The sequence below is a fragment of the Sturnus vulgaris genome, chromosome 7 (assembly GCF_052056855.1).
Source record: "Sturnus vulgaris isolate bStuVul1 chromosome 7, bStuVul1.hap1, whole genome shotgun sequence".
Taxonomy (NCBI): Eukaryota; Metazoa; Chordata; class Aves; order Passeriformes; family Sturnidae; genus Sturnus; species Sturnus vulgaris.
The window spans coordinates 38,343,697-38,366,945 of record NC_142249.1 but is presented as its reverse complement, the minus strand read 5'-3'; the positions used below and the strand labels follow the sequence as shown (position 1 = coordinate 38,366,945).

At 38.2% G+C, this 23,249-nt stretch overlaps 1 protein-coding gene across 11 annotated transcripts in view; it reads left to right on the top strand.

The window, feature by feature from the left end:
• Positions 1 to 23,249, top strand: part of QTMAN (queuosine-tRNA mannosyltransferase) — a 171,253-nt gene that overhangs the window by 49,569 nt on the left and 98,435 nt on the right. For 10 of the 11 annotated variants that reach the window (XM_088168390.1, XM_088168395.1, XM_088168393.1 and 7 more), the window contains one exon: positions 2,723 to 2,933. In XM_088168390.1, coding sequence (XP_088024516.1) covers positions 2,752 to 2,933 — 182 coding nt within the window. In that variant the 5' untranslated portion in view covers positions 2,723 to 2,751. Of the gene's footprint in view, positions 1 to 2,722; positions 2,934 to 23,249 lie in introns of those variants that run through there. The other variant, XM_014870796.2, reaches the window with a different exon arrangement.

The following is a 23,249-nucleotide window of genomic DNA, read 5'->3' as shown; positions in this document are numbered from 1 at the left end:
TGAAGTGAATGTGACATATATTGTACTGCCATTATCCTTTAGTAGTATCTTATGTAGGTAGCATCTTATTTAAAAAAAACCAAACAAACAACAAAAAAGAATAAAATAAACCATATGTTACTTCTTAAACAACATTATAACATTTTTTTCTAAATTGAATTTGGTGTACATTGCTGGTAACGTACAGCAATCGCACGACAACAGAATCCCACAAGTGCTAGTGAGGATTTTAATAAGCAGTACCTACATTTTTTGGGGTGAGTTTTGTAAGAAAACCTTTGAGCTTTAGGTTGTCTCTGAAAAAAATGTGTCATTCCTGATTGTCACCCTCATGGGCTGCTGCCACGGGGTCTATGGGTGTTATTGTGAAGAATTGCATATCAAGAGCTATTTTAACACCCACTCCACGACACATCCACGATTTCAACCCAGTTTCCCAATGTAAATAGCCAAAGGCGGTTTATTGTATGGCAATGCTTGTGTAATATTTGCATCATGCAGTTTCACTAATTGATCTAAAGGTAGGTAAATGTGGAATAATTAACTGAAGGTCAGGGTCTTTAGGCAGGAGGAAACACGAGGACTGAGCAATCTCTTACCGTCAGCACGTACAGTCATTCTCTGTTCCCGTGAGGGATGTACAGTGAAAACTGGTGCAAAATAAAACCCAAGAGCACAGTGTGGGTTCAGCTAAACCTGGTGATAAAACCAGTTTCAGAACTAGTCTGGTGAAGTGTGATTTGATCAGATGTTTCATGAACAAATTGCTTTATTACTGATACTGCTAATGATTTGTAAATTAGTTGCAAGCCTCCCTGAGTGACTGACTCAGTGGCATTTACCAACTTTTCACATACCCCCCATTTTTCGGGGTTGAATTTATAAAACACTTCCCTTTAGTCCCTTGAATTAAATTTTCGGTGGCATTTGATGACAAGCATAGCATGATTAATTACAAATTGTTCTTTAGGTGAATAGTGCAGATTCTAAGCCACAGCTTGTGTTGTTATAGCAGTTATTACCCTGCAGGCTCCAAAAGGGCTTTGGAGGAGAGAGTATGATTTTGGTTACATCATTGTAAATTCAGAAAACGTCAGTGATCTCAAAAGTGTGATTTTTTTGAAATTAGGTCAGTGGAAAAGAGATCAGAAACTGCTTTGCTACCTGAAAAGAAGCAAGCTCAAAAATGAAGTATCTGCTTCCAGATGGCTTTCTTTTTGATTTTTCAAAGAACATATTTGTTAAAACAAGTAATTTATTTGAAATACTATGGAGGAGCGAATAATAGAACAAATGATAACCTGAATCCAGGCTGGATTAGGGCAAGAAAGTTGGAGCATGGAATGTTTTTTCTCTTGCTGATTGTTCTGTAATGACCCAGAAGCTCTGCGTTACCATTTCATCTGGCACTATGGTGGGCCAACAGCAAAAAGCTACCTAAAGGTTTCTTATGTTTTGTCTCCCAATTAAAGTGATTCAGTGTTTGAATTTTTGTTGCTGATTAACTGATTTTTGGATAGCTACAGTGCACTTAAAAGAATTTTTGTTCATTTTCTGTCCTCTGGTTACAGAATACATACTATTTTTAACATAGAGTCGAATTAAATTTCTCAATTATGGTTGAGATGATGATTGAGATTTTCAGGGGAGTATGTAGTTCTCTGTTGAATTCTCACTTCTTGTCACCAGAGGTTTTGGTAAGATAAGGATTGCAGTCTGAAACCACTAGAAATTGCAGGTCAGGAAATGGGTGTAAGTTATTGCATTGTACAGTGTCAAACACGAGTCCCGAGTAACTGAGTTTAGCAGGGAGTCCATTCTTAGGGAGCATAGAGAGGGAAACTATCAGAGAGGTGTTTGTGGATGGTGAACACCTTTCAGGGTTTTGCTTTCAGCTTTTGTGTGTGGTGGCTTTGCTCGAAGCATGTGAAAAGCAGCTTTTGAGTACCCCAAGGGTGTGACTCATGAGGGCGATGAGCAATAGTCACCGGGTTTTCATCTGTCCCTCGCTTTGGGCAGCACGTTCTGCATCCTGTTTGTGAGCAGCTCTGTGGCTTTTCATGTCAGAGCTTCCTTGAGCCTCCTCTAGTGTTCTCTTCCACCCACTTTGGAGTATTCAGAAGAAATAAGATGGTTTACATCTCCTGTTGTTGCTGGGCTTGTGCTGCCAGCAATGCAGGAGCATGTCCTGGGGGAAGCCCCAACTGCATCTCCTCAAGCTGCTCTCTGCCTCTAAGTCTCTTACCCAAATCACTGTTACTGGCAGCTGTTCTGGCTGAAGTGTGTTTGAATTGCTCTTTAATTTTCTCTGCCACCAGGAAAAGGAGAAAAATATATATAAGAATGAATAAACTACATCCTAAGTTACGGAATAATTGTATTAGGGAGTTAGTGTATAAAGCAAAGCTGTTTTTAAATATCCAATTGAAAACAAAATTCAAAATTGAAAACTAAATTCAAAACGCAATGTGTTCCTAAGTCTTGCACATTTTCATTCATTTAAAATTTACAGACAGTATCTTTTAAAGGTCAAAATACTCTAGTCATCATAATTGCTAAATAGCCTTTTCTGAAGTAAACTCATTAATATAATATTAAGGATTATATTACAAGGCCTTGCAGTATATTTCTTTTTCTTCCAAGATAATTTTCTTAAGTAACAACAACAGTAAGAATAAGGATATGTTTCTAAAGTAAAATACTTCTCTATTTTCATTTTCAGATTTTAATCAGTCCTGGAGTACTTGAAAAATGAGTGTCCTTCTCATTGAACCCTTTTATGGTGGCTCCCACAAACAGCTGATGGATCTTCTCCAGGAAGAGCTACAAGAAGATTGTGTCCTCTGCACACTCCCAGCCAAGAAATGGCATTGGAAGGCACGGACTTCTGCTCTTTATTTCATGCAGACAGTGCCAGCAAGTTCTAATTACAGGTAACCAAGGGACTGAAGAATTTCTAAACTCAGATTACACAGATGCCTTCAACCAGGTCTCTTGAACTTCTTGGGTGTATGTGGGAGCAATTAGGGACTTGCAGTGGGCAGCACAGGTTTTTCTTCTTGGGGTATAACTGAGAAATTGTATGTTTCATTTAGAATTTCCTAGACTGTTTTGTCTTGCATCTCCAGTCCGTGAGAGTCTCTCAGTATCTGGGTGCCTGATGTCTGTACATGTATGTGCATCTTTGATTTGAAATTTTTCATGTGAGCTCAGTCATTCTGAAGGGTTTAAACTGTGCTTCACAGATTAGGCTGAGAGATGGCCCAGATGTGAACACTGCAAGCTTCCTCACGTGCCCTCCCATGTATCTGTTAGCAAGCCTGATTTATCAGTGTCCTGCTCAGGCTGACCTGGAGGATTAAGGGAGCAGTTTTATCTTAATGATTGTCCAGTTCAGTAACGTGCCAGCAACTATGGGTGTCAATTATACATTTATGTAAGTGGCAAATTTCCATCAGCTAGAACCTGGGCTGATAAAAACAGACGATTTAGGTCAACAGATAGCTATCATATAGTGAGAATCAGCCCCTCCAGAGCCAAGCTGTCTCTAAACCCAGCAGTTTTGCTTGGCCTACCTGATCAGATGAGATGTGGCGAGGTGATTGTCTGGAGCAGTGAGATAGAGCTTTGCTCACAGCATGCAGAACATTGTATGGGGACTGTGCACCTTCATGGGGTTGGACTGTTCATTCACACGGTTCTTTTAGCACAAGAAGCTGCAGAATGAACTTCAGGAGGACTCTGAGCACACCTGAATGATGTGCCTGTGAGTCACAGTTCCGAACTGGGTCTGGTATGTTTTACTGTGAGTGAGTGGGTGCTTCCTGAGGAAGGAATATAATTTTTCAAAACTAGATTTGTACTGTAGAAGGCTGCATTTACTCAATGTTACCCAGCACAATATCTAAGCCATCTTGGAACGCATATTGTGCAAATGTACACCTTTCCTATGTCTGCTTTTGGCTCCCATTTAAAATAATCTCCCACCCCAAACCAAACGTTATAATTAATTTCCCCCGTTTTGTCTTGTTCGAGGCATTTAGCATTGGTTTCCTCTTGCTTTCTTTTTGCAACAGTTTTGTTTTGGAGGAGTGTACATGACAAACTGTTATGTAAATTTGTCTTGTATCACAACCACATCCTCCAACGCATCACAATGTTATCTGTGTTCCTTCAAGGTCAGCAGCCCAAGCTGTCCAGCACTAACTGCATTAAACTAATCAGACATCACTCATAGACATACACTTCATTAGTTTAACTTACAGTTACATTGACCTAAGATAACTTAACTCCAATTTGTCAAGTAACCCACATCTTGGGGAAAGGGGAGGGAGTGCTGACAAAAAAAAAAAAACAAAAAAAAAACCCCAACAACAAAAAAACAGCAAAATCCCGCAAAAAACCCAACAACCCAACAAAAAAACCTCAACCCAGCAGCCTGAAAACTCACTTGAAGTTAATAAACTTGCAATCTGTCATAGACTTATGTGCAAATAGAACCTTTACTGACAGCAAATAAATCTGATCTAACCAATGGAGCCTCTTAAGGAGAGGAAAGCGTTTTCTTTGCCGGTGCTGTTCGGGTTGGAGCAGAGGGAATCAAACAGTCAAAGTTGACAAAGATGCGATGGTTAAAATAGAATTTGTACCTTGTCCTCGCAGGCAGCATAAAATTTTAGGATCAAGGGCTGATGTGGCTGGTGAGAGGAAAACTGATTAGAGGTACCTTCTACTTTACTTGCACATTTTTAATGTTTGTTTTGTAATTGAATGTTTCGATTATTTTGTTAAATTGAAAGTATAACTGCATCAGATTCAACCTAGTGAGGATGACTACTCTGCTATTAGAACAAAACATTGATAAAAATTAATTTTAATTTTGTTATTGCTAAGCTTTCTAATAACCACTGAAGATCAGTTTCCCAGGTAATCTGGGAAAGACAAAATTCCATTGCAAACTGGAAATACTGCGTGTTTGGAATTGCACGTTTAGATATTTCAACCTTCTTGTGAGGTTGTGGAAAACACCAAATTTGCATTATTTGTAATATTGACATTATTTACAGAAAAAACCTTTTCTTTTATAAGTACTTTCCATAAATGTGACATTTCGTAAATACCTTGTTTTTATTTGTATGTTTAGTAGTGCAGAAAGGTCACGGATATTTCAAGTGCAAACACTTGTGATAACGGAGCTGCCTTACTAAATCTTTATGTTCAAACTGTACTTTATTTCAAGATCCTAGTGTGTGTGAGAAGTAATTCTGATGCTGTTAAGTCTGATGTTAGATACATTTTAGAGAAATAATGTAGTTATGTTTTAAAGGACTTAGACTTCTATCCATATAAGCTGATTTTTGGGAGCAGGAAGGTTTGTTAGTTTAAATGTGACACTCAGCGAGTTAAGGAATAGTCTTAAAAAGCACTTTTGAAACAAAGGATGCAGTGCAGAGCCATAGATGTTAAATTCAGATACTCTGCAATGAGCAGAGTTTCTGTGATGAACTTGCTAATTGTTTTATCAGAGAACAGACGTGTCCTCCCTTGAGCACGAGCTAAGCTGGGCTGGTAACAAACAGGGCATTTAATGTTACTTTTGTGAACTGTACGGCCCCTCTCTTGGCATGCAGTAATGCTGTGTTCCCAAGAACGTGGAGATCTCCCTGGGATTGTCACAGGGAGAAGTGTCCTCACCCTCCATGGGGAACACACAGAGCTGGTACGGGAGATATTGGACACTCAGTGTTTGATCTGCAGCACTGCCTGGATTTATATGAGCTCCCCGATGCAAAGTCTGTGCTCCATTTCTCCAGAAAAGTTTTGCTTTTCTGTTTTCTTGGCTTTGTTGAGCAATGTGTTAAACCAGCTCATGTTTTCTTTCATCTCCTGAGAGGAGCACGGGAGCCCCGAGGAATGGGAATCCCAACCATGCAGAGTCCCTTCAACTTAGAAGGCCAGAAGGAGAATTTAAAGGTGGATCACTTGCCTAGAGATCTTGAAATGATTGCATAGACTCATATGCAGCAGCCACAGACTGAGTTTTAATTGCTCTAGAGTCACAGATAATTTTCCCTTAATTGGAAAGAAGGTGTTTGGACGTTTCGTTGATGTGAGGAGTTTCATTCTTGTGGTGGCAATTTCCAGGTTACAGCATTAGAAATGCACTGAAAAAGGGAGGAATTACTATCTGTTTTCTCTAGACAAGGTTTTCAACCATCTGAGAGTTTTGTTAGCAGCTGGTGGGGTATTATCTTCTTCGTTCCATGGATTTGGAAGGTGCAGCAGAGCTTCCTCAGGCTGCTGGCACTCTGCAGAGCTGCTGCACTCACTCCTTTGTCTCCCAACTTCCTTCAGACAACTTCAACTCATTGATAAATGTGGGTGTCTGATCTTTAGCCTAAAGTTGTTTTCCATAGCATACAGCGACTATTCTGTAATTCTAGAAAGCGTGTAAGAAAATAAGTTTTTTTTTAGCCTTTAAAAAATTCTTAATTCAAGAAAAGTTCTGAAATTTGAAAATACCATTGCACAATTTAATGAAAAACAAAATTGCTTTTCTTTTTCCTGTAGTTATTTTCTTTATTACAGTGAACAATCTGTTAAATTACAGATAGTAAACCAGTGGTATGACACATTATATAAAAGGACTTTTTATTTCAGGAGCTATCCTCTACAAAAAGTAATTCAATCTCCAAAAAGTTAGTAGCATAAGACTGTAAAACAGAGTGACTAAATTCAGTGTAGCTTCCAGTGTGTTTTAATAGCACTGCTAGATTATTTTAAATATATATATATAAATATTATGTATAACATTCAGTATTGCCCCCCAGGTAGCTGTTCATATGAATAAAGATTTTATTTGTAACAGATTCTAGCCCTGAAATACCCCTAGGGTAAACGTTAGCATATATATACCCCTTGATATCTGACAACTATATTTTAAAGACAAATTCTGTGCTTTTTGCATTTTACAAAAGAGAAAACAAATTATTGTTTTCAATTAATAGAGCTCTGAAAAAAACCCCAAACATAAACAAACAAAAAACAACCTGGGGGTGTTGTCCAGCAAAGGAGAGTATATTTCAACAGTATATAATGTAGATGTGATTGTTTCTTGATTTTGGGTTTTTTTCTTAATATTCTATTAAAATCTACTAGATTTAAGACTGTTTCAGATCTAATGCTTTTGTTCTATTTTATAAAGAGAAAATACATTATTTTAGAGTGAATTCTTTATTAACTGGTGGACTGTGTCCCCTAAAAATCTTAAAAAAAGGAACCCTTTAAATTTTTTTCCAGTGAGTAGTTCAGTCCTACTGAGAACGTAACACTGTGTGGACGTGTGACCATTTGCAAGCTTGAGGATTTAACTGTTTTCTAGATATATTGTTTTCAGAAACATTCCTGCATGGCCTGGAGAAGGTGTTTGAGGATGTGACTCGAAGGGCAGGGCAAATTTCATTAAATCTGAATTCATAGATACCCATTTGTACTGAAAACATTCCTGCCCGTTTACATCTTTCTGTGAAATACTGGAAATATTTATATAATCTTTGTAGGAGCTTCAATAATTTGTCCTGCATTAGAATCCTTCCTAGAATTTGGCCCTCATAATGCTCAGGTAAGGAATGAATGAATTGTATATATAAGTAGTACATTAGTTAAAAGAAGATAACCAATTACATGCAAATTAAAAAAAAAGAAAAAAGTTTATCTGTTACTGTTTGGGATTTTTTGGGCATATTTTGTGGTGTTTGCTTGTATATATAGGTTAATAAACATAAACCTGATTCATAGCATTAACTACTAAGAGTGTGCATTTTGATGTTACTGCTCAATTTCACTGCATTTGAAGATGGGACATGTCTCATCTCTTTGGAATTACTGAATAATTTTCTGCCCAGAGGTTGTCTTGCTTTCACCCCATGTCTTTGTTGCTCTGTGTGTTTCAACTTCAGTTTTGTGTGGGGCACAGTGGAATGTGGTCCTGGAGAGGAAGGGAATGTGCTCCTAGGGGTCCTTTGTGCTTTGATGAGCTGATGTAAAGGCATGAATATATAGGTGACTAAATATAATATCCAGTATCCTGTAAGGACAGGGTTCAGGTCTCCTAGAAACACATAATCACAGACTGGTTGGGTTGGAGGTGACCATGTCATTCCAACCCCTTTACCACGGGCAGGGACACCTTCCACTAGACCAGGTTTCTCCAAGCCCTATCCAAGCTGGCCTTAAACACTTTTTTGATTAAAAATATCACGTGGGTGTAACTCACTGATGGGTACAAGCCTCAACATTCTCACCTTGTTGTGGAGGTGCCCAAAGGAAGGTGTGGGAGCCCCGGTGCGCTGCTTTTCCGCTCCCTCACTGAACAAAGGGTCATTATTTCTTTAATTTCATTAGTGCTAAACTTGCTGGCGCTTTTCTTCCCCCTGCACAAATCGTTCTGAGTTCACCCAGGTTAGTTCACACGGGCTGGTGCAAACACACACACGTTGGTCCTGCCCACGCTCCGAGGGAGCTGGCTGGGAGTTCGCTCCTCTCCGGGGGCCAGATGGCCGTCCTAGCACCACGTTGAGCCTCAACCAATAAACCCTCCTGAGATACGAGACACAGGCACCATGTACTGAGCTAAAACAACTTGGTGACTTTCTGACCAGAGCTGGCTGGTGTCCAGCCAGCTTCGAGTGTAAGCACAGAGAATACACGTCCATATGGAATGGCACGAAGCTCCACCACTCAGCACAGATGATGCCCTCCACTGCTGTAGCCCTGGATAATGGAGGGTGTCCCAGCCTGGATAAGGGGTGTGAAATTCTCTCTGCTGAGGGAGAGCTTGGAGGCCATCTGATGCTGGAAAAACGTAACATGGGAATGCATGTGTAAAACCGGGTTTTGTTTGATTTAGGTTAATGTCGCCCCAAACCTGCTCTGGAAACTTCTCCTCAAAAATGTCAGAGAGAACTTGTGAATCCATTACCAAATGGATTTGAGAATGATTTTTTAACAGAATGCTAATATAAATCAAGGTGTGAAAGTTAACAGAAAAAAGGTTTAGAATCTATAATTGATTTGCTTTTTTTTTTTCTTTTTTTAATAGGCAAGATAGTGTAAATAAAAGCAAATGATTAAATAACTGGTAAAAAAATCTGGTAAAAAAGACTTAACCCAGTAAAAAATGAAGTAAAAAATTAGGGAAGGTCTAGAGGCAAAATTATTTCCTATTGAGGATAACTGCACTGCTGTTGTTTCTCTGCTCACAACCAGACTGCAAAATTTCCTTTTCAATGTGATGGAGAGAAGCTGCCTGAAAAGTTTTTGTGAAGCCGATGAAGGAGGTGGGATGTCCTTTTGAGTGAGATGAATTCCCTTGCTCTGAGGGGCCAGAAACAATGTTCTGGTGCTCAAAAGTCCTTGTACAGTGCCATGATTTAAGAACAAATGTTTTTATTCTTAGCTCTGGCTGCTGAAAAACTTGGAGGGGACGATACAATAAGAACAGCAAAAATATCTTCTAAGAAACAGGACAAAAAAACCTCCCAAGTAAACTACCTGAAATTTATTCAGGCAGACAGCAATGTGATCTTAAACATTCACTTTGCATTAATCAACTTTGCCTCAGATAAAATGCTGGCAGATGGTAGCTATTCATTTTAAAAGTGACAGGTTTTCTTTACGTTTTTGTGTGGAAACCCCCACATGCACTCTTCCCTCCAAAAAACTTTACTTGGGTAATTTGTCCAACATGCTTTTTTTTTTTTTTTTTTTTTTTTTTCCCTTAAATACACTCCCATTATTAGGCAATTTCACAATTTGGATAGTTACAAGAGGGTTTAGATGAGTTTAAATGCAGGCTCCTTCCTTTGAAGTCGGGGGAAGTGTATATATGGGAGCTGAGTTTTGGCAGAAGTGAGCTGGGAATGATGAAGACGATGCGGGGAGAGGTGCAGGGCTGGGAAGGACGTGGGGCTGGGACTGCTGGGTGATCTCTACAAAGTGCTAATGTGAAATGGCAGTTGTCTGTTTGATGTGTAAAAGATTTGCTGAAATTCCAGCAAAATATTCGGATGAGAGAAGGAAAGAACAGTCTGGGTTTTCAAACTCTAGCATGTGTTTTCCTTTATGTTCTCAAATGCCGGGTGAAATCCTTGTTTTTCTTTCTAAAATGAATTTTATGAATCACCTGGAGAATTGATATTTACATTGCTGGCAGTAAAATGTAATGAAATTGTGCATTATGATTCAGTATTTCTGCACTTAGGATTTTAATGAGGATTTTATCTGTCCTTTTAAATGGTTGCTGTGTATATATTTTATTTCTAGATTAGTTATGGATTACATTTCTATTTCCAAATAACAAACATATACACTACTATATTATAAAGGATATGATACTTTCCACAATTCATTGTCATTCCAGCCCATAACACTAATTTGATCTTCCAAAGGGAAAGTAAAAAAAGCTTTAGTTTGCATCTAATAAAGAGAAAAATATTGATTTTTTTTTTTGGTGCTGCTTTTTTTTTCCCTCTAATCTCAGTTTTGTCTTTTTTTTTAGCTAAGAAGTAAATGTTACAAGTTTTGTCAGATACTTGCTTTGCACATGATTTAGATTTATAGCTTTGTGTTCTGGTGTCATAAACAACTAATTTTCTTAATGAGTACCCACAACTAGACTGGGTTTTGTGAATTGATGCATAGTGAAAAGGAATTTTACATTGTACAAACTGTTTTTAGCAAAGCAATTTTAGAAGACCTACCTTAGCACTAATATAAATAGATATATTTTTGGGTTTTTTTTTTCATAAACTTTAATTTGACCCAAACACTCTGAAGTTTGAAAGTCTTGGTTCAGGCAGCTGTGACATCTCAGTTTCCAGTCTTCAACAGACTGAATCCAGAGGCCTTTCCTCACCTATTCCAGCCCATGTGCCTCTATCTGAGAGCCAGCTTGGATGGGGCTTGGGGCAACCAAGGTTCCCATGGCAGGGGATTTGGAGCTGGATGATCTTTAAGGTCCCTTCCAACCCAAACCATTGTAGGATTCTTTTTCTACATCTGCTTTTTATGCCATCTGAGGGCTCTTGGTTCCTGCTGTGGGTGTCTGTGAGTTTCAGTGTAGATTTTGAAGGTGCTGACCAGGTCCATGGTCACTCTGGAAAACGTGCCCAAAGGTGTTTTCTGGTCTTATCTTCTTGATTCCCCTGGGATTACAAGACTGAATGTCCCTAAGAAAAGGCTGGAGTGCACTGGATGCTCTCCAAGGGCATCACCTCCTGGTGTAGTGCCATTAATCTTGGAGCCCACTCTGGTGTGAGCTGAGGGTGAGGGTGGCTGTGGATGGATGGTTGCTTCATAAATGCCATTCTGTATCAAACAGAAATGTTAGTCTAAATTGACACATAAACCATTTAATTTTGTGGATTATGGTATTGTTTCTTCCCTAAACACACAACACATACCTAGGCAGGAGTTTGGTTACCATGTATGTGCTAAATTGTGCCACAGTGGAAAACATTTAATTTAGGATCAACTTCTGACTCCCCCAAACCACAGTTTGATCAATTTATTTCCTCCTCCTCTTCCCTTTGATATATCTCAGCCTAAGTATTGGTAGGCTTTGAGTCATTATGATGATGAATTTAACTTCCCTTCAGAAAACAATTACTTATACTTACATTGTATCTATTAATTGGAATATCTTTGATGAATACAAAACAAGTGAAAGGCTTTTTTTTTTTTTGTTCATCATTCTGTAATGAAGATTTCCACAATTTCCTTATTCCCTTGGACAGTATTTTTCCTTTCTTGCCTTTGTCCTTTGTCCCTGTCTTTTCCTCCCTTCCTCCTGCACATTTACTCTGATGGTCCAGTGGACACAGTCATTTTAAAGAATGCTTTCCATTTCAGAGCACTGACTGTTTTTATTGTTTATGTTTATAACCTTGCCTTCTTGTTCATAATTTTTTGTTTTAGCACTCTCAATTTCCATTTTACTTGTTGCACGTTTGAACTTATATTTGTCTAGTTCAACTTGAAGAAAGAATGAAGGAATCAGCAGTGGACACAAAAGCAAATACATGATTTTCTTGTTGCAGAATTACTGGAAGAATTCATTCTTTTTAACAGTATTTCAAAGAATTATATGGGGAAAAATGTATTTAGAGTGGAGCTAATGTTTCTCTCACACCATATTACCTCATGCAACTACATCAGTCCTTTAAATTAGTGATTTACTAAATGTTGTAAAAAGAAAAGGTGTAAGTGATCATGGGAAGAACAATAGAAAATTCATTTCAAATTATATTTTTCTTGCAGTTAAATGGTATTCCTACTGATTTCTGTTAACTTGTTTTCTTTGAGTGCTAATATTTTTTAATATAGCATGCTCTATGGAAAATTATATGCATCTAGTTAGAATATGGAAAAATCTTCATGTATTAAGGTATTATGTAATAACATGAAAAAAATTCTGAACGTATAACTATGTATATTATACATGGAAAATCTAAAAAAATTGGAGGGGAGTAATTTGAGAACATCTGTAATTTTTTATTTATGTAAGAGAATATCCCATTTTTAATTAAAGATGGAATTTAAGAATGATAAATGGGACCATTATCTAGTAACAGTTAGTTTGCAGGCATTTTTTTCCTAATGTTCTGCAGATTGCTGCAGGTTTGACAGTGCCTTTGGCTTTTGTGAGCAAAATGCATTTCCTACTCATGACAGAAGAGTTGTAACTCACTAAACATGGAGCAGTTATCATGCATAGCGACATCTCTATGCTTAAACCCTGAGGAACTGAATTATTTTAAATTATTTTTAATGCAGAAATTTCCTGATAGTCAGTTTTGTTAAAAACCTAAGAGTTAAAAATTTTACCTGCCAAATGAATTTTGAGAAATATTGCTAAAGACGGTAAAACCATGAAAGAAAATAATTAATTTTGGGGGAGATTTTGGCAGGTTTTTGAAGGTTTTTTCCTTTGGTAGTACAGTGACCGTTTTCTTGTGTTTCTTTTCTTTTTTTACTTTACCACTTGAATTCCTTCATTGTTGCTGTCATCCTAGACTAAAGGTGGTTCCAATTTATTGTTACATCCTCAAGTCTGAGCTGTGGGGTGTCAAAGTGGGAGGACAAAAGGTGGATAGGTGCTTTGGGAGGACCTTGAATTACCATCAGGTGTTGGACATCTCTTGGTATTTGTGACTCTTAGTTATCCCAGGAGCAAATATTTGGTGTCCTTGTGCTTCTCCATGACTTTCACAAATCTTCAAGGTCCTGCTTGGGAGAAATTAACTTGTGTGAGATCAACTGGCTTTTGTGGTTACTGATGACTCAAATGTTTTCCCGTCAAAAGACTTTTTTGGAAGAGGACTTGATTACAGAGCCTCATCTTTACCTCCTCCAGACTGTTGTGTTACCATCTACTCAAGGTGGAATCTGGTTTGCAGCAGAACTTGCTCTTTTGAGGTTTAGTACCAGCCCTGCAGAGGATCCTGTGGGCCCAGCCTAGTCTGGAATTGGTTTTCAGTGGTTTCTGTGGCCATTGAAGCATTCAGCTCTGAAGTGCTGTAAGTGCAGACCTCAGGTCTTGTCCCCAAAAGCTCCATAGGCAGGAGTGTCAGAAAAGAGTAATTACCACAAAAGAAACTTCCACTCTGGAAAACCAGTCTGATGTAATTATTGAAAATTGCATCATGAGTTAGAAGTAGTAAAACCTACATTTTCTTCCATTTCTTTTCTAACATGGAGCAGAGAACCTGGAGCATGGTCTTGCCTTGAATTAATACTCATTCTGGTGTAAACACACTGGAAAATACTTTTGTATAGTTTTATGTTTCACTACAGAAGAAAAATATTAGATTTTAATCATAGAATCGTTAAGGTTGGCAAAAACCTCTAAGAATATCAAGTCCAACTGTTACCCATGCTATGCTATGATGAGTGGAGTATAAATTCAGCATTAAAGTAAGCATCTGTACTTGAAAAATCTTAATTTCCAATGCTAACAGCTGCATGGAAGGTCATTGACATTGTGGAGTGCGTGGGGTCTCTGGGGCTCAGCGTGTTTGAAGTCAATATTTATGGTGCCTCTGTACCTCCTGTCATTAGCAGGAGGTTTTCAAGGGACTGTTCTTAGATTATATTTTGCACATGGCTCTTGTTTTCCTAGATACTGATTGGGAAAAAGTGAAGGGAATAATAGTTTTCCTGTCTGCTGATGGGTGATGAGGCCAACATGTTGGGGCCATGGGTGGAATCGGGGTGAATGAATTGGTGGCAGGGAGGGAGTTTGAGATGCTTGTGTGCTTCCTGCATTTTTAAGGAGTATAAAGGATATTTCAGCTGTTGAGATGAAGCTCAGCAGCTGCTCTGCAAACTCCTAATGGAGCAGGGGACTGGGTTTTCTTTATCTCCAGAGTTTTCCTCTGGTCACAGATACTGCTGGGGCTCCCTATTTCACTTAACCCATCGTTTTTAAACCGCAGAGTTGATATAGAGGAATAATGAAAATGGTTTTTGTTGGATAAAATGGGATTTGGAGACAATACTGTTACCTATTAATTGCTAGGTACAGACTAAGGCTCTGAATGATGAAGAGGAAGATACAAAAGCTATGTGCACCAAGCAAATGCTTTGCTGTGCAGCCAAAGAGCTTTGCAACCACACTCTGGGTTGTTACAGCATCACTGTGGTATTTGCCTTCCCATTATCTCTTCAGTTCACTTTTCCATGGTGTCTGGTCCATGCATATTTTATTTTGCATATTGAATTTCAGTTTTTAAAATATTATTCTATTTATTTTGCCTTCTGGCATGTGGTTTAAAACTGTAACTTCATTGACTCTTGCATATAAAATCTTTCATTTTGTCTTTGTAATCCAGAGGGGTGTTTAGTGTGAGCAGAAGTGTATCCAAGGTAGAATATTTCATGTCTTTGCAGATTGCTGGTATTACATGCCAGAGCAGCCTTCTGACCATGAAGCCCAGCCACGTTTGTTCTATTAGCTGCACTTCAGAAGTATTTGTTTAGTTTTTTCCTCAGATGGATAACCAGTATGGAACATTCTGTCCACAGAAGTCTTATTAAAGAGGTTAGAGCATCCTGCTAATTAGAAAAAACTAATTAGGCAGATTGTTGAGCCTGTAACCAGAATTTTATATTTTAATGGATTTTGAAATGCAGTGTGCTCCTTTTTCCTATTGTAAAACACACTTTTTTCCTTTTAAGTGTCTGGAAACAGTCTTTTGAGGAAGTAATGCATTCAGAATAAGAAAGCAGTAACAATTTTTGAATTTATTAAATAAACTGTGGACGAATATATACTGTAAAATTAGTGATAGTATTAAGTTATACCAGCTTCTTATTGTGGCATCAAAATTTGTTTGGTTACCTTCCTGTTGGTAGATTCCAAATTTAACTGCCCCAATGAGGAGTTGAATTAAGTTCATGTGAAGAAACAATATAATTTGTGCCTGTGTTAAAATTAAACTTAAATGGTACAGAACTCACAAATTACTCTTTGATTCTTCAAGCTAAAATTCATTGACCACTGTTTCACTGAGCCTTGGGAAGTTTATCATATTTAAAGCTGGATCCAGTCCATTTTTGAGTACTCTTGTAGTGCTGGTAGAGACTTTAGGTCTGGAAGCTGAAAAATGAGCTCGTTCTCAGCTGTGGAGTGACCTGGAAGCAAAACCTTTGGGGTTGGTTGGGTTTGCATGGTTCACATCTTAATTCCAGGTTTGCAAGGTCGCATGTGGAAGGGAAGGCATGTTTGTGGTTGGGGACAAAACACTGGATTGGAGAAACATTTAAAATATATATATTTAAGATGGATTTCTCCCTAACATCTACTTTTGAGCTGTCTTTCAACTGTGCCCTGCTACAAACTTTAATTAGTCATAACCTTTTTTCAGGCTTGTCATTCTGCATTTTGCGAAATGCTCTGGCTTGCAGAGCAGCCGTGTGGCCAGGAGCCGTGGGCAGTGACCTGCAGTCTGTGTCAGGACCATCCTCTGAGATGTAATTCAAGGTACAGATGTTGCAGTTGGTGAGACGACCATCTGGAAGGTGGCCATCTGCTCCCTCCTGCAGCAGCAGAGCACCACGCTTTTGGGGGCCCCTGCCCCTTCTTGTCACAACCTGAGTCAAGACAATTCAGAATTGCCTCTTTGAAGCCTGATTTGGGAATATTGGCTGGCTAAGTGCTTGGCACTTAGAGAAGTAAGAGGTTAGGAAGGGAAAAACAAATACTTCTAGACAAACTTAGAAACAAGCTGTATGAAAGAGCTTCAGTAAAGCTCTGGAGACTTAGGTACTCAGGTCTGGAAATGTAGGAGAAACCAAGGAACAAAGGGAGATGCACCTTGAGATGCTGATAGAAAACAGATAGAAATGTCCCATTGGAGCATGGGGTTTGCTATTATTTGGCTTATGTTTCAGGGAATATATGGAGTCTGTACAACATGAAAACAGAACTGTGGATACAGGGACTGGAGGTGGAACAATTAGGTCCCTTTAAGGAAAATCTTCATACTTCCAGTCCAAGGAGGCTGAAAAGAAGGCAAAAATATTGCAAGACTTGTATTTGTGGTGTCAGCCCTGCATGGCCAGACCTCCTATATTTGCTGGAGTGTCAGCTCTGGCTTTGGCCAGCCAGATTTGTGTTCAGCATCTGTGCTGACCTGTAGGTTCACACCCTTCCCTGCTCCTGCAGTTCAGTCTTCAGCCTGGAACCTGGGACTGTAATCAACCAGACAGGTCTAGGTAGTTAGCATGATGTCATGTCTCTTCATCAGTTTATAGAACAGGGCTGAAATTTATGGCCATAAATGTTTTAAATTGTTTTTGTTTAGCTTCTTGGGGAGAAGAATTTCCATAGGTGAGAGGTTGTTTTATAAGAGGCTCCACTGTATGATAGATCACATGGATGGTTTCTGTACATGGGAAGCTTGTACCCCTTCAGTGTCATAGGTTGGAATTGTTAAAGGCACTTAACAGCACTACAGATTCTTGTTTAATTACTGGTCATTATTCTGAAGTGGATGACTCATTTAGCCTGCAGTGATGGGAGGTGTTCTGGCCCTCTATATAATTCTACACATACATATTTTTACTCCTAAGCACCACAAAAATGTCTGTTTTCCTCTTGTATGTCTCGTTTTCTGGGGTAATACAGAGAAAATGGATCTGTGAGGGACTATGGAATGAGAAAGGGGATGTTGGGAACAAATTTGCTCTTGCTACACACCAAGAACTCTGCCATTCAGTTCTCACCTGGAAGGGTGCGTAATAAATTAATTATCTATTAGTCCATTCTCCTATATTGGTATTTTAGATTAGAGAACAGGCAGGACAGCACGAAATTCAATGCTTAACAATGTGTTAAAATTAAATTTTTGACTAGTTCTGGATTATCTGTCACCAGCTTTTCTTCCCTCAGTTAAGGCTGTGTGTCCTTCAGTGTGACCTCCCATGTGTCCTGGTGAAGGCCCATTGCAGAAGTAGCAACTTTGAATTTACCAGTCTGTATCAAGAGGCAGCACTTGGTCTTGTTGCATGGAGATCTAAATAAATTTGCATTGATCTCAATAAATGGGGATGTTTTGAACCTTGACTTTCTAATGCTTCACAGTTGGGTATTTTTTTCCCTGCTTTGTCAAGGATGACTGTAGTAAGACCATGAGCTGATTACTCTCTGTATTAAATAATCATTTCTTAATGTGGGAGGGATATTAAGAAGAATAGATGTGAGTGCTCTTGGAAAACTCTTTATGGAATAAGGTTTAAGCACTGCTGTTAATAGGATGCACATTCCCTTTCATGCTGAGTCAGGCAGAGCTTGGCTGTATATCTAGGACAAAAATCAAGGTGGTCTTAGACATACTTGCAAAACATGTGATGGCTCTGGTGTCTTTAGAAATTGTCACTACTGCTGTGATTGCATTGTCACCTCTGGATTTTGGGTGGGCAGTAGTTGGAGTTTAATTAAAGACCAGCCAGCCCTACTTCCATTTAGACCTGTCTCTGAAGTACCTTGTTGTTCCCCCACATCATGTGTTGGTCTTATGATATGCCAGTGGCAAATAATTACGAGTTTGACCTAAAATTAAAAAAAACCCCATAACTGCTTGTTTTAAGTGTCCATGTCAGTGGTAGAGGCTGCTGGGTGCAGGGAACAGAGGGAGGATGAGCAGAGGTACAGGAGGGACACTGGGTGTCCTGATGGAAAGGCACTGCATCAGTTACCAACTAATCCTGGCTTTTCTTGGGAGAAGCCTGAGTCATCATTAGAGATGAAATGTCTGTTTTGAATAAAAAGCTAATTTGAGGGATCAAAGCTTTTTCCCACCAGTGGCATTTTAAAATAAGTACAAAGGGTTTTGGAGGTGGCTGTTCAAGTTTGTTGAAGTGTCTTCAGTATGGGAAAATAGGGACTTTGGAATTAGAGTTAGCCTTAGAGTAAGATAAGATCTTGTAGAAGTATTTTTAGGGATTATTTTTGTATAGTTGGGGTTTTTTCGTTGTAAAAGCTTTTTCTGGATTATGTAATTGAAGTCAGGATAAGATACTACAACTCTAGTTTTTATTTTATGGGGTGCTCTGAAGGACAATCTGGAGGATGTTTGTGAGGGGAGTGGTAATAGTAGGAGGATAGAAATACTGGCTTTCTTCTCAAATTTTTCTTAGGGTTCTGAATCTTCTTTTACTTATGTAAGCTTTTTAAAACATTCAGGTTGATTTCTAATGGTATATTCTCAATGGTTTGGTTTTCTAATATTGTGGTGAACTCTAGAATGACTCTACTGTCATTCCCAGCAGCTTTTCATAGAAACATTTCCCCCAATTAAGTATTTTTAAGATGCTTTCGTTATGAAAGCCCTTGAAGTAGTTAAGATGAAGTGGTTTTTTTTGGTTTTTTTTTTGTTTTTTTTTAATTTTCCCCTGTGTTGGCATATGAATGTGGTTTTGCCCTAGTGGCATTTCCCCATTTCGGATTATTTTCTACCTCTGCATATTATGTGATTTCTTGTTCAAGTGAATGACAAGATGATGTATGACACACTTGAGATGGTATTGAGCAGAGTATAGTTGGAAAATTGCAGTGATAATTTTCTTTTTACATCTCAAACTTACATGCCATTGAGGGAAAAAAAAAAAAAAAAGTGTAATAGCAACTCAACAAAAAACATAAGGGGAAACCTAGAAAAATTACAGGGAAATTTCCATAACAGATACACAAGTAATGCTGCTTTAATAATGATTTCCTGTCATGAACTATTTTTATCATTTGCCAGCTCTCTGACGTGGCATTCTATTTAACATTTTTGAGAGCCATGTTATAATCAGATTAAGCTCAAGGAAACCGATAGGTATCTGTTTGGCTCATGACTTGTGCTTCTGTTTCTGATTTAGTCACAAGACTATTGTTGCCGGAATCTTTTAAACCCCATTTTGCTTCCACTTGCAGCCAGTGTGTGAGCCTGGAGGTTGAGTGCCAGGGATTTTCATGATACACACACACACAGGGTGCGTTATGAAATTATTTTGTAAATTAAAAAAGACTGATACAAACTGTGTCTTTTTCCTCATGTGATTAAATGGCTAAAAATAACCATCTATTTTTAGTTTCAGGCACTGTAATGTTTCTTAGGAACAAACTCACCCAAAGCAGTTTGCTAGGAAAGGCTAACCAGGAGTAGTTCTGCATTCTAATCCACTTAAAGAAAGCAAAATCCTTAATAAATCTGAATATTCTCGCATCATTTTATATAGTGTGCAACATAATGATGCTTTCCATGCAAGAGATATTGCAAGAATAAAATAGAAACACCTATAATTTTAACTGATATTTTCATGTTTTTCAGTCATTTTATTAAATGGAAGACAGCAAAAAGTTTCTAAGCAAAATTCCTATGGTCTCCAGTACTGAGCACATCCTGCAAATTTAGGAAATTAGGAAAAAATAAAAGATGCTGTGTAACATTTGGAATCATGGTTGTGCTTGGGTATTCATGAATTTAGCACCTCATTTGGTGGTCTCAGCATCTTGGAGCACGGGGAAGGACCAGCAGCCTGGCTTTTACAAAGCTCTGTCTATCCGTGTTTTCCTAATTCCCAGAGAAAAAAAAAAAACCCATGTATTACATTTCTAATGACCTCTTTTGTCTGTTGCAAACGCAGAGAGATTGTACTCAACAGCTTGGTTTGTGTGGTGTCTTCCTGCAGTGTATTATTTATTTGGTTGACGTGCTCGAAAACTGCGAGCGTAAGAATTAATAAAGGTTATTAGTTACTTTCCATAATAAAATTAGCTGACCTTTAAGAGCATTATACAGGGGCTGTCTAAGTGGAAAAATGACAGAGTGCATTTTTATTCTGATAGCCATTTCGATCACTAAATCTTACAGTCACAATATAGAAACTACACGTGGTGATTAAATGTGGCTCTTGACTGTATATTTGCAGACAACAATGAAATAAGTGGAATTTTTGTGTTCAAGACAGAACTTAACCCCTTGGTTACGGTTTTGCCCACATCTTATATTTGGTTCCATTTGAACAACACAGGGAAAAAACAAAACAAAACAACAAAGAAGATGCAATTTAATTTTCTAAAATCGAGTGTCCTTTGGAAGTGGCAGTGCCGGGAGTTCGCTGTGGTTTTTCTGGAGTATGATGATGTGCAGATTCCTGGAGCAGCCTGACTTGAGTGTCTGTCAGGCTGCACTCTGTAGCTGGGCACATACAGCTCACTCAGTCAGCCTGATAGTCTTTAGTCATCTCAATTTATCTACCAGTTTAAAGGCAGACTTGCCATACAGTCCCAATATTGGAACATGAAGTACATGTGACCACCTGGATTTTTAAATTGGGGGCAGGATGCACCTCATTTCTAAAGCAGCTGTCAAAGCAAACTTTGTTAATTTTATTTTCTTTATACTGAATAGTGACATTTTTAGCAGTGCCGTTATCTAGAAAAGATTTTATAAGAGCGTTAATCTTTATTGTTATTTTTGAAACATTGGCCATCTGTATAAAGATGATAGTATGGCTTGGATTTCAGGTGAACTTCAGATTTGCTTTTGCTACTGCATTGTACTTTTTCGAATTTTGACTGGGTCTTATAACATTTGTTGAAATCCTTACAAGATATTCATCTATTTGTAGCATCATATAGGTCTGGCTCCCCATCTGTCTCTGTTTTTCATGACAACGAGGCTCTGGTACATTTTTTTTTAAATTTTAGTTCTTATTCATTGAAGCCCACTGTAATGCTGTTTCTGTCTTAGCCGTTTGTTCAATAGGTTTTATTGATCATTTGGGGTAAAAGAAAAGATTTCTTCATAGGGACAAGTATTAACCAGCTATCAGTGAATTCAGTTTAATTTGGTTACTTTTTCTACCTTATGAAACAGAATGTAATTAGAATCCATTTATGTGCTATTAAATAAATAAATAAATTACCAACATAATGTAGTGCCAAAAGCTAAGAAATACTAGGGAAGAAAAGTTCTTAACTAAATTATTTTCTGCTAGGCCATATTTATTAAGGGTCTCATAGAGCTTTTATATTTTAAAAGTAAGGCTATGAATCTAAGGTTCAGATTCCCTCCAAATAAATCCTTATTTAACAGGATATCCCTGAGACTTTTTTCTTTCCCCCTTCTTTTTATTGTTTTTTTGGTTTTTTGTTATTTTTTTTTTCCCTTTTCAGTATTGGCAAGGCCGACTGAAACGGTCTCATCTGGTTTAACTAAAAAAATCTTTGCATTACTTGGCGGTGGTTTCTTTTGTACGTGGTGCTTAGAGCTCCTTGAAGCTGGAGCGCACAGGAAATGCAAATCATGCAAATCATCCTCGCGCTGACGATGTACAGTGGCGTGATTGAGCAGCAGTACGTATGGCTCGTGGGCTGACCACATGAAAGGGCTCATTTAAAGACCAGATGAGCCCAAGCTGGCTTAAGTTAGACTATGTGTGAGCTTCAAAGCTTATAGAATAGCATCCTTTTTAAAAATAAATTTATTTTATTAATAACACCTGCGCCGAGTTCTTAAACAGTGAGAACATGTATAGATGAACGTTGCGTTGAGTAACAGGCCATGCTTAAATCAGAAGGGCAATATTGTGTTGTTTTTTTTTTTTTTTTTTTTTTTTTTTTTTTTTTGTGGAAATTCAGGTATGCATTCATATAGGGGGAAGGCAACCACAGTGTAATGCACTGCAAAAAAGTCCAGTTCGTGTTTGATGTATATAAAACCTAACTATTTTCTGCCTTTCAGGTAAAAATGAAAATAAATGGAAGATAAAAGGGAATTTTTTGTGTGCGGCGGGGTTAAGAACAGGATTCTGTAAGTGCTTTTGAGTGCTGAGAAGAGGGAGGTTGATTGCTGGCTGCTTCAAATTTCTTGGTAACTGAGGAAAAAAATCCTGCATATTATTTTTCATACTTCTGAACAGCTTTTCCAGTAGTTTCAGGGCTTTATCCTTCCCATAAAGCTGAACTCTTGTGCTGTGGACTCAGGACCTTGAAGATGACTGGGAGAGATCAGCTGTGGTGGGAACACTGGGCTTCATCAGCAACCTTTGAGATGGACCTGTGAACACAACCTGAGTAAAGCCACAGGGGAAAAATACTGGTAGAATAATAAACATTTTTCATATTAATCTGGCAACAAAAAGAGTGGCTGGGATAGGTAACAGTGTCCTTAAAAATATTCTTACCTTTGGTAGTATCAACATGGGTGGCTCTCTTCTAGTGAGAGTCTTATTTCTTACATGTCTTTTTTGTTTTATGCAGCCTTCATTCGCTTTCCTTTGGATGTTTTTAAAAGTTGAGATTCATTCAAATAATGTAACATGACACAAAGCTGGAAAATGTCAATCTTGGACTGTTTCTGTGTCATCTTGTTTAATTTTTACTTGAAACAGTAGCCCTGAGGAGGTCTGCGGTGGGACTGGGCAGGACACTGCACTCCATCACCCTGACGGATGTAATTCTGGCTTGATTTTTTTTTCACTAGTTTCTTGCTCTTTCATTTTGTTCTTTCTGCTAATACAGGGAAACAAGAGAGAAGGAAAAAATGAATTTTTTTAATATTTTATCTGTCAAATTGCTTCATTCTCTTCAAGTCAATCCACAGGTCCTAGAACAGGAGAGAGGGACATTTCCCACATTTTATTCCCCCCCCCCACTTCTTTTCAACATTAATTTTATTATTTTCTTAATTTCATAT